The following is a 17,068-nucleotide window of genomic DNA, read 5'->3' as shown; positions in this document are numbered from 1 at the left end:
CCTAGAGTTTGTCATAAACTGACACAATTATGTATCTCAAGGATTTACAGGCCAAAGTCAAGTCATGTGATAAACGGTAGAAGGAACTGAAAATGTTTATCCTAGAAGAGAAAGAACTCAATAAATATGAACAGTCTTCAAATATCTCATGTGGAAAAAAGGAACAATTTATTCTGCGTAATTCCTAAGGAGAACTGGAACCAGTGCATGTAAATTACAGGAAAACAAATATCAACTCAACAGAATGGCTGACTTATGAAGAAATACGCACCCCCTACACCACCTAGCAAGAGTTGGGGATCACTTTTCAGATGCTATAAAGGGGAGTTCTGGGTGAAGTGTTAAACTAGTTGATTTTTAAGATTTCTTTTAACAACATAATTCAATAATTGATAAGTGAGGAACAAGCCTACTAGAAAATAAGTTTTTCCTAAATATTTTTTTCTGAACAACACTGGTAATACATTGTAAAAAATGAAATCTTACTTTCTTTACCCCTACCAAACTGAGATAAACTCAATTACCACTTATTGACTAGCTTGGATCAAATTTAACTTTAAATATCATCTCCCCACAATATATATCATTTATTAAATAAAACAGTACTCTTATACAAACATTCTTCTCTAAATGTCTAGCTTCGTAAAGCAAAGTTAAATATTGTCTCTCAGATTGGACTGACTATATACAATTATCATTTAGAGCAAATGAGAGTCAAATCCTGTTTTGATAGATCACTCAGAAAAGTCTCAAATGTTGGCTTTACTCAATAGTATAAAGTTAACAACAATCACATTTAGGCATACTGAACTTATTTACCTCTGAGTTAGCATGTTCTGCCTGTAACTTTTTGCACTCATCTTTGAGTTTTTCAGATTCTTTCTCCCGTTCCAAGGTCATGTTGTCCATTAGCGTTTGAACTTGCACCAGTTCTTTCTTCAGCACAGCAACATCTTCTATACCAGGTCTCTGAAGCTGTAGAGCACATTTTCACATTAGTGAAAAACTAAAAGAACACACATTTTTATATGGTTTTACTACAAAGAAATCAAAATGAAAATAATCTTTGATACCAATTATTGGACTCAAACATTGACCACTGATATCTTTCCCCCAACAAGCCTCTCCTCTTCCCCATATGTATGTCCTATTTAATAGTATTACCACTCAAGGCGCAAAATAGCAAATTCACAATTATCCTTAGTGCTTTATTTGCTTTCCTTTTCTTCACAAACTACACTCAATGGTCATAACAATCACTTGATAAATGTCACATTTTGAAGCATAAATGCCTCATTTTCTATCCTAGGAAACTGATGATAAAAATAAAGGAGCAGATGTAAGCATAATTAGGCTTTGTTGCAGGTTGGATATGGTTGATTTTATTGATATATTTGAGTGCTAAATAAAGGACAGAAAGCAGTCAAGGACAGATTCAAGGTTGTTACACCTTGGGAGACTGCTGAAGATGTTTAATACCAATGACAGAAACATAGTTGAGGAGGAAATATGATGACCTGATGTTACACTTGTTGAATCTGAAATGAAAGCTAGAAATGCAATCAGAAGTATCCTAAAGGTAGGTGGACTTATAAAACCAAAGTGCGGGGAAAGGTCAGGATCAGAGATACAGATATGGAAAAGAAAAAAGGCAGATAATATTAAGATAGAAACAAAAATGGTAAGGTAATAAGTTTTTCATCCTAGATTCCATTTCTATGTAAAAAATCCTATTAGTGTATGTGCAGAGGACAGAACTATGGGGAATTTTTATTTCCTCCATTTTAGGGAAGCTATACTTTTAAAATTTTTTCATCAGAGTACGTATTTCATTTTTAATGTAGAAAATTATAAAAGTACATTCCAATAAATGGTTTCTAAATTACCAGTTCGGTCTTCAGATCTTGAATTATAGTTGTTTCTGTGTTTAATTCTTCTGTCAGATGTGTCACTTTCTGTTCAGCAGCTTCTCGAAGACTTCTTTCTTCATCATATTTTGACTTTATATCTAATTAAAAAGTTATATAAATATTAGTTTTATGACATTAACTCTAGAAAAGGACAGTTTTATAAATTTCTGTATATTATACAGTTTCTTAAATACCCACGTATTGTAATTATTATATCTATTCCTATATATGCATATCTACATATCATTAATTCAAATTCATATTCCTTAGATAACCATAAATACATACAATAAACTTCAACTTATGATTACATGAAATGACGAACTTAAAATAATCAAATGTTTTTGTCTACATAAATTCCATACAGCACAGCATTGTTACTAATTAGCATTTTAATGTATACTTAATCACATATTTTACCTAAAAGCATGTAATTTTTAAAAAAGTAATTGATAGCATAACCAAATGTTAAATCTATACTATATTTTTTAACTTCTCCAAAATGTTACTTGCTAAATCTTCAGGCATACCCCAAAAGAAAATTCATCTTCTCTAAATTTCAAGAATTCTACAGAGAAAATCAGCCCTTTGAAAGGAGGTGAGAGGACAAACAAAATAATTTATATAGCAACTCTATTATTAAACTCCAGTAATCACCACCAGAGTCTTTAACAAATGCCTTATCATACTAAAATACAATACACTAAAATACAATCAATGCATTATTTCTAGGATATATAATGGCAAAAAGGTAACAACACTGATTTACTAGCTAAAAAACTCTGATTCAATTCACCTGCAATTTCAGTGGCAAGTTGGGCTGCTTTCTGTTCAAATAAGTCTTTCATTTGCTTAATATTAAAATTTTCTGTTTGGGCTTCTTCTAATTGTTGTTCCAAAGACTGTAATTCTACAAAAAAGTATCACAGTTATTCAAACACATAATTAATGCTAATTACATTTCCTAAATTGTTATTACTTATATCCTAATTATAGTAAAGACAATCAACATGAAAAAAAAAGATGATCAAGGTGAGTCTATCATCCAGTTACGAAGAGAGTATGTCAACATTTCAAGAATTAAGCATATCTAATTATTTAAGCCACAAGTCATAATTTATAAACATAAAGAACAAATGAAAGGAATATTTAGCATCATGCCCAAATAATCCATAAATATTTGTTTCAAGATTATTTTGATTTCACATTTCTGTTATTTTCCTATGACTATCAACGAACCAAAAAAAGGAATATATTCTGTATCTCTAAATAAAATTTATAATAATGAGAAATGAAGTTAGACATGGTTTAATATCAAGGTCTTATATAAAACAAAAGAATTAATTAAAATACGCAGTCAACTCCTAATACTTCACTCCCATAAAAAGACTTCAGAGGGAAAGTAAATAGAACACCTAACCTCAAAATATAATTTTGATTATTCATTGAGCATTCCTCCAGTTAAAGTCAGTTACAAAGATGCTGGTTTCATCATTTTATCCCAAGAGAAAAAGAGTACATCACTCTTTAAAATAGGTTTAACTTTTCATTAATCTGTATTCATGTAATATTCCAGATGTTTATTTATAACTACAGAACAAAATGAACTAAAAAAACACTAAGATTTTTGTTGACTGACTAAATTATGAAGTTCACAGGTAATACTCTAAACCTAAAATATGACTATTATCTTCACTGTTTTAGAGCCAGAAAGTATAACCACAATACAAATTTATGTAGCAGACATCAGAGACAAGATAAAAAGTAAAAAAGAAGAATGAGCAAGGAGAAAAAGAAAAATGAAAAAATATCTGCTTTAGGTAAAGTTACCTGCTGATGAGTCAGCCACCAATCCATCAGGTTTAGACTCCTCAATGAAAACAAGACATAAAAAAACACATTAAAAGGAAAAGACAGTACTATTACCATTGCCGATGTGAAAAAAATCTCTAAAAGCCACATTCTATGAGGTAAGTAGCAAAATTTTGATAAAATTCTGGCCTGTTCACAATCTTCTAGGTCTCTAGAGTACCACTAGGCAGACTGGCATAACAATCTAACGGCAGTCACTGGTTCTAAGAATTTTTTTATGTTAATATAAAGTTATTATGGGTCTTACAATAGATAGCATCTTGAATTCCATAAATTCTGTAAAGATTTTTTTTTAATGTGGGTTCCACGCTGGGCTTGAACTTACGACCATGAGATCAAGACCTGAGCTGAGATCAAGAGTTGGATGCTTAACCAACTGAGCCACCCAGACGTACCAGTAGATTTAAAAATAACATAAATTATTATAATTATAAACACGGATTCTAAAGCCAATACTTAATTCAGTAGATAAGATTCATAATCTCCTAGGGGTGCCTGGGTGGCTCAATGAGTTAGTGTCAGACTCTTGGTTTTGGCTCAGCTCACGATCTCAGGGTCATGGGTGGGGCTCCTTGCTCAGCTGGGAGTCTGCTTGAGATTTTTCTCTCTGCCCCTCCTCCCCAACCCTTCCCCAACTCTCTCTCTCTCTCTCTCAAATAAATAAATAAATCTTTAAAAAAATAGAAAAGATTCAATTTTATAACATATAAAAATTTGCATAAGCTAAAATATGCCACGGAGCTATCATTACTAAGAAGTTTCACATTAAAAGCACAAATTTTTAATTCAGGATTATAAATCATTGTTTTAAAGGCAGAAATAAAAAGTACATTCCATAATGTTTAATTTAGTATGTGCATTAGGAATAAAACACTATACTGCCTATTCATTATTTTCACATTCTAAAAAATTATACATATCTGAAAGAGTTTAATAAGGCATCTCATAGTATATCTGACTTTTTATTTTCCTGTACATTAGATTTAGACATACCGGTTGCTAAGAATCATCAATATTTTAAATACATTTTCCCCAAAGTAAATTTCCTACACCAAGGCAATTTCACCTTGCACTGTGGAGAATTTATTTAATTTATTAAATGTGAAACAGTTATCTCAAATGTAGTAAACAGTTTCCTCTGTTTTCAGGTACAAAAAATAATACTGCACATGTTTCAGGAATCATTAACGGCATTTATGTAAAACACGAGTGAATGAACTCTAAGTATTGTAGATTACTTAAAACTTCTTTCCCACCTCAAATACAGAAGCTGACTAGTAATAAGACTGATGATATATTGCTACCCATTTATTTGGGTTTTTTTTCTAGTACAAATGACAATTTTTGGTGAAAAAATAAAAAGGCGAAAAGAGGGGCGCCTGGGTGGCTGAGTCAGTTAAGTGTCTGCCTTCAGCTCAGGTCATGATCTCAGAGTCCTGAGATCGAGTTCCGCATCGGGTTCCCTGCCCAGTGAGAAGTCTGCTTCTCCCTCTCCCTTCGCTGCTCCCCCTGCTTGTGCTCTCTTGCTCGCACACACGCTCCTTCTCTCAAATAAATAAATAAAATTAAAAAAAAAAAAAAAAAAAAGCAGAAAGACTGAGAGCCACAATGTACTAATATGCAAAGGGATCCCTAATTACTTTATAAAAATATTAGAACTATTGTTGAAGGGTATCCACTTTATTCTTACAAATGAAAACTATAGAAAAATTCATTATTCTATGATTCTTTATGTAATTGTAATTCAAAAGCCAATATAATATTTTTAAAGATTTTATTTATTTATTTGAGAGAGAGAGATCACAAGTAGGGGAAAGGCTTAGAGAGAGAAGCAGACTCCCTGCCGAGTAGGGAGCCTGATGCGGAACTTGATCCCAGAACCCTGGAATCATGACCCAAGCCCAAAGCAGACACTTAACCGACTGAGCCACCCAGGTGCCCCAAAAGGCAATATAATTTTAATATAAAAATTATAATTGGTTAAGACATTTATTTAGAAAATACACTAAACTATATATCAACAGAATCTCACTCCAAAGTAACCACTTTTGATACCAATGATTTTGGGTTTTTTCTATGTATTATTTTTATATAAAGCTGTGTGTGTGTGTGTGTGTGTGTGTGTAAACACACATATTAATAAATATTTTTATTTTGTTTTTTGAAACTTAACATTGGTTTAAGAAAAAAAACCCTAAAATTGTTAACAACCATTCCCCCACATTTTCAAACAATCTGCATCAATGTAAACAAAAAAGTTAACAGTTCTTTCCCTACTAGCAGACAATTTAGTGATTTCCAATTTGTCACAACACAAATGCTCTGAAGAGTTTCACTACTGTCTGAACCTATATTTTTTAACAATTTAGGTATTTTGTCAGAAAATTAGAATAACGCAGCCTCCTATAAAAAAACAATCCACAGGTAACTGATTCTTAATGGAGCATCTTTAAGAAATCACATCTTAGCTTTCCAATTATATGTTTGCATTCATTAGAATTACAAAAGATATACACTGTAGGCTATTAAACACAGATAAACAAATTAGAGGAAGTTATTTCAGGCCACCTACTTACAAAAAGCTTATTTTCAACAATGAAAATAAACAACTAATAAACAGACTTCAAGTATTTAAAAGCATTTACTTGCTGCTGCAGCCCTTGAAATTTTTCTAATTCTTTCTTTAATTCTTCTGAGTACCATTTTTCTTCCTAAGGGGAAAAAAATTTTTTTATTTAGTAAATTTCAAAAGATTTATTATCTGAAACACTGAAAATAAACAAACTTAATCATTTTTATTGTTACCTTAAGTGAAGCCTGAAGGTCTTGGACCTCTTGTCTAAGTAGTGTTATATCATCTCTAAACATAAATTGGGAAAAAAGGAATTAATAGTCCTCTAACAACCTGGTCTCTTAGTAAATCATGGCTAGTGGCTGTAGATTAATATTCTAGTTTCCTCAATTTAAAAAAAAACTGCTTTAGAATTTTATGTATAGAATTTTATGTATAACCCTTAGAAAAATAATTTTATTCCAAAAGCTCATTGTTTATAAATGGAAAAACACCTTATCATAGAAATGATATAATCATCAAGTGCCTGAGCCAGAAACAAAATATCTCCCATTAATTTACCAATAATAAGGATCAATAGCTTCCTACTGTAGTTAGCATAAAATCTAAACCCATTAACAAGGTCTATACCATCTGTACAGTATAGTCCCTGCCTTAACATTCTCCTCCTCATTCACTCAGCTCAGGCAACGCCAGCTTCTCTCTGTTCCTTGAGTCCTGTCAAACCTTCTCACATTTTATTCTCCTTACCTAAGAGTCAGCCTGACAAAGAACAGTGAGCACACTACTTGAGGCCCTAACACAGCAAAGAAATAATATCACGTGCGTTCATAACAGCATATACTTCAAAGCGATTATACTGTACCGCTTCAGAGCAAGAGCCTCTCCTCCATGACTTGAGTCATTACCAGCATCATGAACTACCTCATAGTGTTTGAAAAGTTCGTCAGCAGATCCAAGGGATTTCATACACTGGGGACATATGAAACCCTACAGAAAGAGGCAGAAAAAGGTTACAAAACTGTGTTTAATACTGTAAGACAGCAATGTGTATAGTATGAAATACAGTCAAATGTTACACCAATGACGCCATTAGTAGACTGTAATTTATGACGTTAAGCCCAAATTCTGCTATTGTGTAAAGGTACATCACTGTCTATTCTGGTTGAAGTTTACAAAATATAAAGAAAGCCCTTACAACCATCTTTTAGGTTGAATAAACTGATGGCTAGAGCACAGAATTCTTTTTTTTTTTTTAATAATAATTATTTTGTTATGTTAGTCACCATACAGTATATCCTTAGTTTTTGGTGTAATGTTCCACGATTCATTATTTGCATATAACACCCAGTGCACCATGCAATATGTACCCTCCTTAATACCCATCACTGGCCTATCCCAATCCCCCACCCCCCTCCCCTCTGAAGCCCTCAGGTTGTTTCCCAGAGTAGGAAATTATGCTAAGTGAAATAAATAGAGCACAGAATTCTAATTTGAGAAGTTAGTTCTGATCTAGAAGGCTAGTTGGGAAGATCTACCAACATATCCTCTCTCTCTCTTTCTAGACACCCCCCTTAGTAAAACAGTATCTGCTCCAATGTACTTCATAGGAGTAATAACAAAAAAAATTAAAAACATAAAGTATTATGATCACTGAGGAAAAAAGGTAATATGATAAATAACTTGTAATTAATTACCACAAAATATCTACAATGATTGAGAATATTGAAGTCAGTAAATTCCTTGCTAACCTAAGATTAACACGGTAAAAGCCTAAAGTTAATAGTCCCATAAGATATTAAACACTTATAAATAATCTCAGAATTATATGGCTATGGCATTTAAGGTCCTGCATGAATAATCCCTCAATGACCTAATCATTCTGATGCCTGGCCACCTCTTACTTTGTACAACTCTACTGACATTTTCAACTACTCTGACTTAACTATGTTCCCTGAACACACCATGGTATCCCACATTTCTGGGCCTTTGCCAGGACTATCCTTAGTAGCTTGTCAAGTTTCTACATTCACTATAATACACAACACACTGAAGCTTTTCACCCATGTTTCCCTAATGGCTACTTTAGTATTTTAGAACATACTCTATATTTTCTACATTGATTATTTATTTAATAAAATATGAATAAAATAAAATAAAATAACAACCAGCCGACTCAGTCATTAGAGCATGTGACTCTTGACCTCAGGGTCATGAGTTCAAGCCCCACATTGGGTATGGAGCCTACTTTAAAAATAAATAAATAAATAAATAAATAAATAAATAAATAAATAAATAAATAAATAATAAAAACATGAATGAACCTGACAGGGCAGAAGCTAAAAACAACAACAACAACAACAACAAAAAAAAACCAGAAACAGAAGAGGGGTGCCTGGGTGGCTCAGACGGTTAAGCATCTACCTTCAGCTGAGGTCAAGATCCCAGAATCCTGGGATTAAGTCCCATGTCAGGCTCCCTGTTCAGAGAGGAGTCTGCTTCTCCCTCTCCCTCTGACCCTGCACCCTGCTCGTTCTCTCTCCCTCTCTCTCTAATAAATAAAAACACTGAAAAAAAAAAACCAAAAGCCAAAAACCAAAAAACAGAAGAGCTTTAACAGCTTGCAGATTATAAAACTTCCCAAGGGATAGCCTGAGCAAAGTAATAAATACTCTGAACAAGTAAAAACTAAAAAATAAATTAAAATCTCTCCTTCACTGGGTGCTACACAAACAGCGTATCATCACTTCTCATTTATGTACACTGTGTGGCAGAATTAAGGCTCGTTGAGTACTGAGGATACTGATATGTAGACAAACAGTACCAGACAATGGTACAATACAAGTAGATACAAAGAACTATAGGAACACAGGAAAAGAGGAATCCAACAGCCTGTGGCAGGAGTTAATGCTTTACAAAAAATACAGAGATACTCATATATATTATGTATATGTGTATATACACTAGACATTGGACACTGGAATTATGTACTAAAGAATGAGTAGGAATTACTTGTCAGAAATAAAAGAAAGGCATCCTAACAAAGGTGTAGAAAGAGGTCTGAAACCCAGTCATGCTGCATTTGGGAAAGAGAGGTGTGTCCTGATCACAGAGCCAGAATGAAGGGCAGGGGCACAACAGGTAAACGAATGTAATGATCTCCTATGACACTCCTGAAATGAGCAAAGACAGTAGTACTAGCAATGTACCTTTGGACATCTGAATGATGCCATTAGGCTGCAGAGATATTTGATGCTCAGCACTGTCTTTTAAATGAATGAATGTTCCCAGCCTATGTGCTAATCTAGCTGATGTTATCCTCTTTCTTCAAAGCCATCTATTATCTACCATCATGTTTCATAATGGCTCCACATTCTGCCTAATTTGGCATTCTTGTAACTTCTACCCAGTAACTGTTGTAATTAACATGCCTTTAGTGCAACAGTACATCAGCCCCTATACTATTTAGCCTGTCATTTCTCTTTTTCATCTCAGCTTCTACTAGTAACTAGAAGGCAAATTGTAGAATGTTCCTCAGACAATCCACATACCAATTACACTATTTAATCTTTACAGCTTTGGCTTTTTGACTACTGTCTCTACTTCTAGATTTTGGCTCTAGATACCTAAGGATTCAAAAAAGCTAATGATCACATTAAGGTATGCCATACCTTCTTAAAGCTTCTAAATATTACCAGGTTAATACTCCAGAAAGAACTGATTCATCCCTAAAGAGAAATTTTAGAAATTCAGTAATTCACATTTAATTATAGAAATACTCCACCTAAGTGAATTCTCCATATGATTCACCTAAGTAAATTTCCCATGCTTATATAACACTTTAATTTTGGGAGATTTTTGATAAAAATAAATCTTTCTACAATACATATAATTTCTCATCTTAAATAGATGATATTAAACTATTGTTTGATGTCTCAGAGGCATAAGTATTCATCACTGAATGGGTGACTTCTACTCTATTAATTCTAGCTTCTTTAATTTCTGTACCCACATTTTATAGTTTTTTCCTACACCCTGTTTTGACTTTCCACAATCATTTCTTAAAATTATTCACATGCTATATCTAATAATGCTAGCCTGATATAGATGGGAAGGATAAAGAAAGAAGTTTATTAAAACCACATCACTCATTTAAAATGACAGTAACATAAGCTCAGAGTGAATATCTGAGGGATGTCTCATGAATAGAGTATATTATCTTTAGTTCATAGACCTTGTAATACTAATCCTGAATATTAGGAGATTGCTTCTCTATTTTTTCTCAACCACCTTCAAGGGAACTGAAGTTAACTAGATCAATAACTTCCATAAAAATGCTGTTAGTAAACAAAAAAAAAAAACCCACTAAAAACAGCCAGCTACACTTATTTCCCTTAATCATTCCAAATTTCTCACCAACTTACAAACACAAACACACACACATAAACACAGACACACACAGTGTACTTGAGATTAAAAACAGTAAGTCCCTTTCTCTTAGATTTCAGTTATCTCTAATCCTTTCTCAGATACACTGCAGCTAAGAATTTACCTTAACTTGATACTTATGGTATCCCTGTTATACCAAGTGTTCTTTCAATTAAAAAGAAAGTTCTTATTTAAGTGACAAGTAGGTGATATTGGGACTTTTCATTCTGGTTAACCCATAAAGAAGAAAAGTTGACACAGATGTTCTGAAAGGAAGACAACTGGTAAAATGCTAAGGAGAGCTCTAGTAATCTTTTATGCCTCTGTCTTCGCTCACACCAGTTAGTTTAACTGGTGTCCTCCTACAATACACCCATTTTCCCCATCACCCTAGAAAATGTCTGGTTTAACTGTTTCCCAGTGAGGTTTTTCTGGGGTTCCCCTCAACTTGAATCACCACTGCACTCTTTTTGCAAATAATATTTATCACAGAAATTTCCTGGGATAAAGACCATATCTTATTTACCCTTTTATCTTCTTTACTTACCAAAATACATGGTGCATAAGAAGTACTCATTAATATGCTAAATAAGTGAATGTTTGATGAAATACTTTTCTTATATATAGAATTGCCAGACCGAAAAACAAACTTTTTTTTTTTCCTTTCTGGGTACAAAAAGTTTCCTTCTTTTGTAAGATTTGCAAAAGAATGAGGGGAAGCCATGTTTCTTTTTGTTTTTAGAACATTGCAGTTTTCAAAGGAAACATATATTGAGATCATCTAAGAAACTTTTTCCAGCCCGCAAATGAGCAATAGTTCCCCACACTGGCTTCCACCCTCAGCCTGAGATACACACCAGTCCAACACACTACAGAGAAACATTTGGGTGATCCACTATTAATGATGAGTATGTGCCATTCTGTCACCTTCCTCAAGTCCAGGGTGTCAAAACAAAGACTGAAACAATGGTACATCCAGGTTCTAATGCCCTATATATTCTCAAATAAAGACAGTAACAATTAATATGCAAAGTCCTCTTTCCATATAAGAGTAAGGCATTTTAACCTAAAGCATTTTAAAACATTCATTAGCATTAATTAAATAATAAAGATATAACTTACAGATGTTGAAATCAAATATCATTCACTTTGTATTTCAAATTTTATGGCAAACTTTATACAAAAACATTAACTTAAACTTTTATATTTGTTTACAGATTCATAAAAAGACAGCTGCAGAAAGTAAGAGCAACCAACCCAACTTCCCAAGAGCCTGTTTTCCTTATTGAACCTTCTTTTAAGCATGCATACATAATTAAAGCAACCCATATTCCCTTTGTAGCATAAAAAGGTAAGCAACACCAAGGCAAGGAAAAACAAAGCTATTTTGAGCAACCCATAACCAAGCTGCTAAAGCAAAATATACAGGACCCACAGTAACACTGGAGTCATTAAGAAGTTCCTGTCCTCTTGTTTCATTTTCAGCGTGCACTTGCTGGTAATGCTCCGACAAATCAATAGCAGTTATACATCTTTTCATACATAATGGACAGATGAAACCCTGTGAAATAACGACTTTTAGTTGTTTAAATAAAAAGTTATTTATAAATCAAAATACAGACAACACAACAGAAAAATAATTAATATAACTCTTTTCAGTATGTGTAAGGGAAATTTTCACGGAGTAACTACATACAAAAAGTAGGATGACTAGAAGTTGCTTTCATCCTTATGCTGGAAATTCCCATTGGTTCAATTTTATTATAGATATCAGTTGCTTTAGTTGGAATATTAATTACTCTTTTCATTCAGGACACTTTGTCCTTATTTATCTGAGAGCCATTATTGGCAAATTAGCTTTTATTTTAGATCAAGAAATGACTGACAGTTACAACTACGTGAGATAATATTCTAAACAAAAAAAGTTCTTATAATGAAAGGAATTTTTAATCTTCACCATATTCCACTAGCCTAAGTTCCCATTTTTGCCCACACCCATAATTCCCAATAGGGGACCCTTCCTTCTAAATTCATGAACAAAATAAAATCATTTTAAATCAATTTCCCTAATTCCCTATACCTAACAATACTGATATTTTAAAATGTGGGCTGCCACACTGATCTATGGTTTAAAGTAAATAAAATGAAGATTATAGTGAAGGACAACAGGTTATAAACACTGTGAGTTTCTGTGTCAAAAACAGATGTGGATTTGAGATTCAACCAATGCTGACTATATGACCTTAAGGAAATCACTTTACTTTGCGAAATGTTGATTTCCTCATCTATAAAATGGGGCTAATGTTAGCACCTGTTCCTCTAGAGTTACTGTGCAGTACATAAGAGGCTTGGTGTAGTGCCTGTAAGTGTTCAACAAATATTCCGTCATTAGATGTATGGTTAGACAGGAAAGAAAATGAAGCCAGGAAAGGCTGAAAGACTAGAAGAAAAGATAGGAATTAAAAACCTGAAATATTCAGCAAGGCCAAAGAAGCAGAAAGAATATGAGAAAGTTTTTGAGAGGATAGAGAGTTATGGTAAGGAATGGGAACATTTTGTTGTAACATCTCAAGTCAAACTATTCTTCCCGATAATAAGGGGAAGGTAATGCCATGAACTTGAGTAGCTAGAAAAGAATAAAGATCACTGGCATTGCAAATATTAAGAACTGGGAGACTAGGATGTTCCTTGAGTCACTAATGTCACTTAGGATAATAGCAAAGGAGACAATGACTATAAACAAAGTTCCGAAGTGGGAGGCAAGGCAGGGTAGCAGTTAAGAGCTAGGCTTGGGCTTGAATCCTAGATTCACACCACTCTTAGCAGCTTATAGGGCCTTTAATTTCCTCATCTGTGAAATGGGATAATAGTAACACCTTCTTCATATGGGAGTGGGGCATCCCCTGAGAATTAAATGAGATAATAGATACAAAGTGTTTATCATAGCATCTGATAAAAATAAAACATTCAATAAATGTTAGTTATCATTAATACCATTATTCCTTTTTTTAACAACTCTTAAAGGAGATTAGCCAGGGAATGAAAGTGAGGAACATGAATTCCTTTTGTTTTTTCTTTTTACTGATGAAAGTTATGTTCAGGCAGCCACAGTCCAAAGTGTTGGAACTACAGAATAATAATTACTTAATAGAATGCATCATGGCATTTTTTTTTGCCATGTTAGCTTTATGCCGCCTCTCACTTTACTGGTTTCTTCACTGTAAGCTTCCACATACAATCATTTAATCATTCATTCAAAAAGTATGTACTGAGTGTGATTACTATGTTCCACCTATTATGCTATGGTGCTGAGAACACAATGGTAAAATAAGGCAAAATCCCATCTTCAGGAAGCTTACAGGCTTCTTGAAAAAGTTGGGAAAGAAAACTATTACCACTCTTATCCACGCCACTCCCACACTGCACATGGATCACTGCAAGAACCTTCCAACAGTCTCTCTGCTTCTATCCTTACCCCACTAACACTTTACTTTCCAAACAGCAGCAAACAATGTATCCTATAAAATCGTAAACAAATTTTGTCACTTCCCTAGTCAAAACTCTTCAAGGGCTTCCCATCTCACCAGGAGTAAAAAACCCAAGTCTGTACAAAGGCCTATAACGCGGGCCTATAAGGCCCTGCATGAGGTGGGCCTGATCACCTCACAGATCCAATCTCTCCTCACTCACGGCACTAGAGCCACAATAGCCTCCCTGCTGCTTTTTCTCGGAGACTTTCTCCTTGTTCCCCATGAATAGAACGTGGTTGTTCCAGAAACCCACATGACTCATTTCCTCACTTCCTTCAGTTCTTCCTGAGCTATTCCCTTCTCAGAGAAGTCTTCCCTGACAATCCTATTTGAAATTGCAACTACCCAAAACACTTTCTATCCTTCCTTCCCTACTTTATTTTTCTCAATAACACCAATTGTTTCCCTTTGTCCATTTTTAGTATGTTTTGAGTTTTTTGCCTATTTCCACCTACTAGAATATAAGCTCTACCATGACAAAAATTTTTGACTCTTTTACTCACTGCCGTATCTCCAGCATCCATAACAGTGTCTGACAACAATACATACTGGATAAATAAATGAGTCTCAGAATAATAACCATTACCTAAAGGACAGAAAATACAATTCCCCAGAAGCACATGGAAGAAGCATCACTCCACATGAGAGTCTAGTAAAGTTTACTGGAAAAGTAATTATCTGTAATGAGACCTAAAGGATAATCAGACGTTAACCAGGCAATAAAGTAAAGGAGCAGGTAAGTCATGGGGATCAGCATACAGAAGTCCAGAGATAAGAACAAACTTGGCACATCTTAAAAGGAGTTCTGTACGCCTGGATCAAAGAGCATAAAGAAATACAACCACACATATAAGGTCGATTGATTTCTCACAAAAGGGAAAATTTAATTCAATGGGGAAAGGTAACATTTTCAACAAATTGTACTGAAACAACCATATACAAAACTGGTTTCCATATCCAAATAAAAAAAAATGAACCTCAACACTATCTAATACTACAGACAATATTTTAAAATAAATCATAGACTTAAATGTACACACTAAAATGATCTTTTTTTTTTTAACTATCAGAGGTAAGCATAGCAGAAAGTCTTTGCAATCTTGGGGTAGGCAAAAAAATTGTAGAAGGACCCAAAAAGCACTAACCATAAGGGAAAAGGCTGACAAACTGGACTGTAACAAAACTAAAAACGTCTTCTCTTTGAAAGACACCATTAACAGAATGAAAAGCAAGCCACAGACTGGGAAAAAATGTATACAACACATATACCTGATTGTGGTGTAAAGTCAAAAATTAAGGCCCAATATTACACACTGCTTTGTCAGCTGGTGATGGGAGAACTTCGGATGGCCTAACTGCAAGTTCCCTTCCCACTCTGCTCCCACAGAAAGCATCCTCTATTCAAACAGCCCTCCTCTTGGAGCGCCTGACTGGCTTGGTCAGTAGAGCGCACGATTCTTGATCTAGGGGTTGTGAGTTCGAGCCCCACGTTAGAGGTAGAGATTACTTAAAAAATAAAATCTTATAAAAACAAAAACAAAAACTCTCCTCTTCAGAGTCTGCTTATCCCTAAATAGCAGGTTTCAGTTCCCTGCCAGCTGATAGAATAATTCAAACAAGCCAATCATAATCTCCTGCAGGAACCAAAGGACACCTCACCCTCTTGATACCACAAACCCTGCCTCTCACAGCCCATGGTTGTTCATTTTGTTCCCAAGTTCAATCCTCATATGGCTCTTCAAGGCATACATGTCCTTCTGGGCCATGAGTATATGTGGCTAACAAATGCTGTTGATTTCAACCAGTCCAGTGTCAGGTTAATTTTATGTTCAGCCATCCCTATAAGCCTAAGACAGGAATCCTTCCTTAACTAATAGGGCAAATAGGAGGAAATCAAAATAATGACAAAGGACTTGTACCCAGAATAGATTAAGGAAAAAAAAAAAACCCTTACAGTTCAATAATAAAAAGATAAACAATCTAACTTTTAAAATGGTCAGATTTCCAGCTGCAGACAAAATGGAATAGACAGGAAAAACTTAACATCCCAAGACATTATATATAAAACAAACATAAGAAAATTCTGAAAGGTGACAAGAAAGGAGACCAACTAAGCATTTCAAGATCCAAGGACTGATACAGTGATAAATACTCTGCGTTTTCTTTTGCCTCATATATTCCAGACTGGGTACTGGAGAAGCTGGCAACCTGGAAAGTTCAGTGGGCACTTACAAAAAAAGCCTGCCCTCTCTACTCAAAGGACCAGGGAAATTCAAGTCATCAATGAGTAGTTTCAGTGGGTACTAAGAATGGAAGGCGACTAAAAAGGAATAAAGAGTGAACAAAGATGTCTGCTTCTGGCAATACATTGCACTAAATAGTCTGAACAACCGTCCTGATGATAACAACTAAAGAATATAAAAAACTGGGGGTGCCTCAGTGGTTCAGTTGGTTGAAGAATTAGTAGACTCTTGATTTTGGTTCAGGTCATAATCTCAGAGTCCTGAGATCTAGCCTCCCACAACAGGCTAAGTGCTCAGAGGGGAGTCTGCTTGAAATTCTCTCTCTTTCCATCTCCTTCTGCCCCTCCCCCCACCATGTTCCCTCTCTCTCTCTCTAAGATAAATAAAATCTTTAAAAAAATATTTTTAAAAAGATTTATTTATCTTAGAGAGAACGAGACAGTATGAGGTGAGGGGGAGGTAGAGGAGAAGGGAGACGGATAAACGGACTCTGCACTGAGCACAGAGCCCAAC

The 17,068-nt window shown here is 34.5% G+C and overlaps 1 protein-coding gene across 2 annotated transcripts in view; it reads right to left on the bottom strand.

The window, feature by feature from the left end:
• EEA1 (early endosome antigen 1) overlaps nt 1-17,068 on the bottom strand; it is a 112,604-nt gene that overhangs the window by 70,342 nt on the left and 25,194 nt on the right. The window contains exons 3-10 of one of the 2 annotated variants that reach the window (XM_045779425.2): nt 12,218-12,343; nt 7,220-7,344; nt 6,588-6,642; nt 6,428-6,493; nt 3,741-3,780; nt 2,707-2,820; nt 1,887-2,008; nt 820-975 (exon numbers count right to left, since the gene is read on the bottom strand). In XM_045779425.2, the coding sequence (XP_045635381.2) occupies nt 820-975; nt 1,887-2,008; nt 2,707-2,820; nt 3,741-3,780; nt 6,428-6,493; nt 6,588-6,642; nt 7,220-7,344; nt 12,218-12,343 (804 nt within the window). The remainder of the gene's footprint in view (nt 1-819; nt 976-1,886; nt 2,009-2,706; nt 2,821-3,740; nt 3,781-6,427; nt 6,494-6,587; nt 6,643-7,219; nt 7,345-12,217; nt 12,344-17,068) is intronic. The other variant, XM_045779427.2, reaches the window with a different exon arrangement.

Source organism: Ursus americanus, chromosome 17, assembly GCF_024610735.1.
Source record: "Ursus americanus isolate L20-20 chromosome 17, mUrsAme1.1.p, whole genome shotgun sequence".
NCBI lineage: Eukaryota > Metazoa > Chordata > Mammalia > Carnivora > Ursidae > Ursus > Ursus americanus.
Note: the sequence above shows the minus strand (reverse complement) of the source record. Positions and strands in the feature narration are given on the sequence as shown.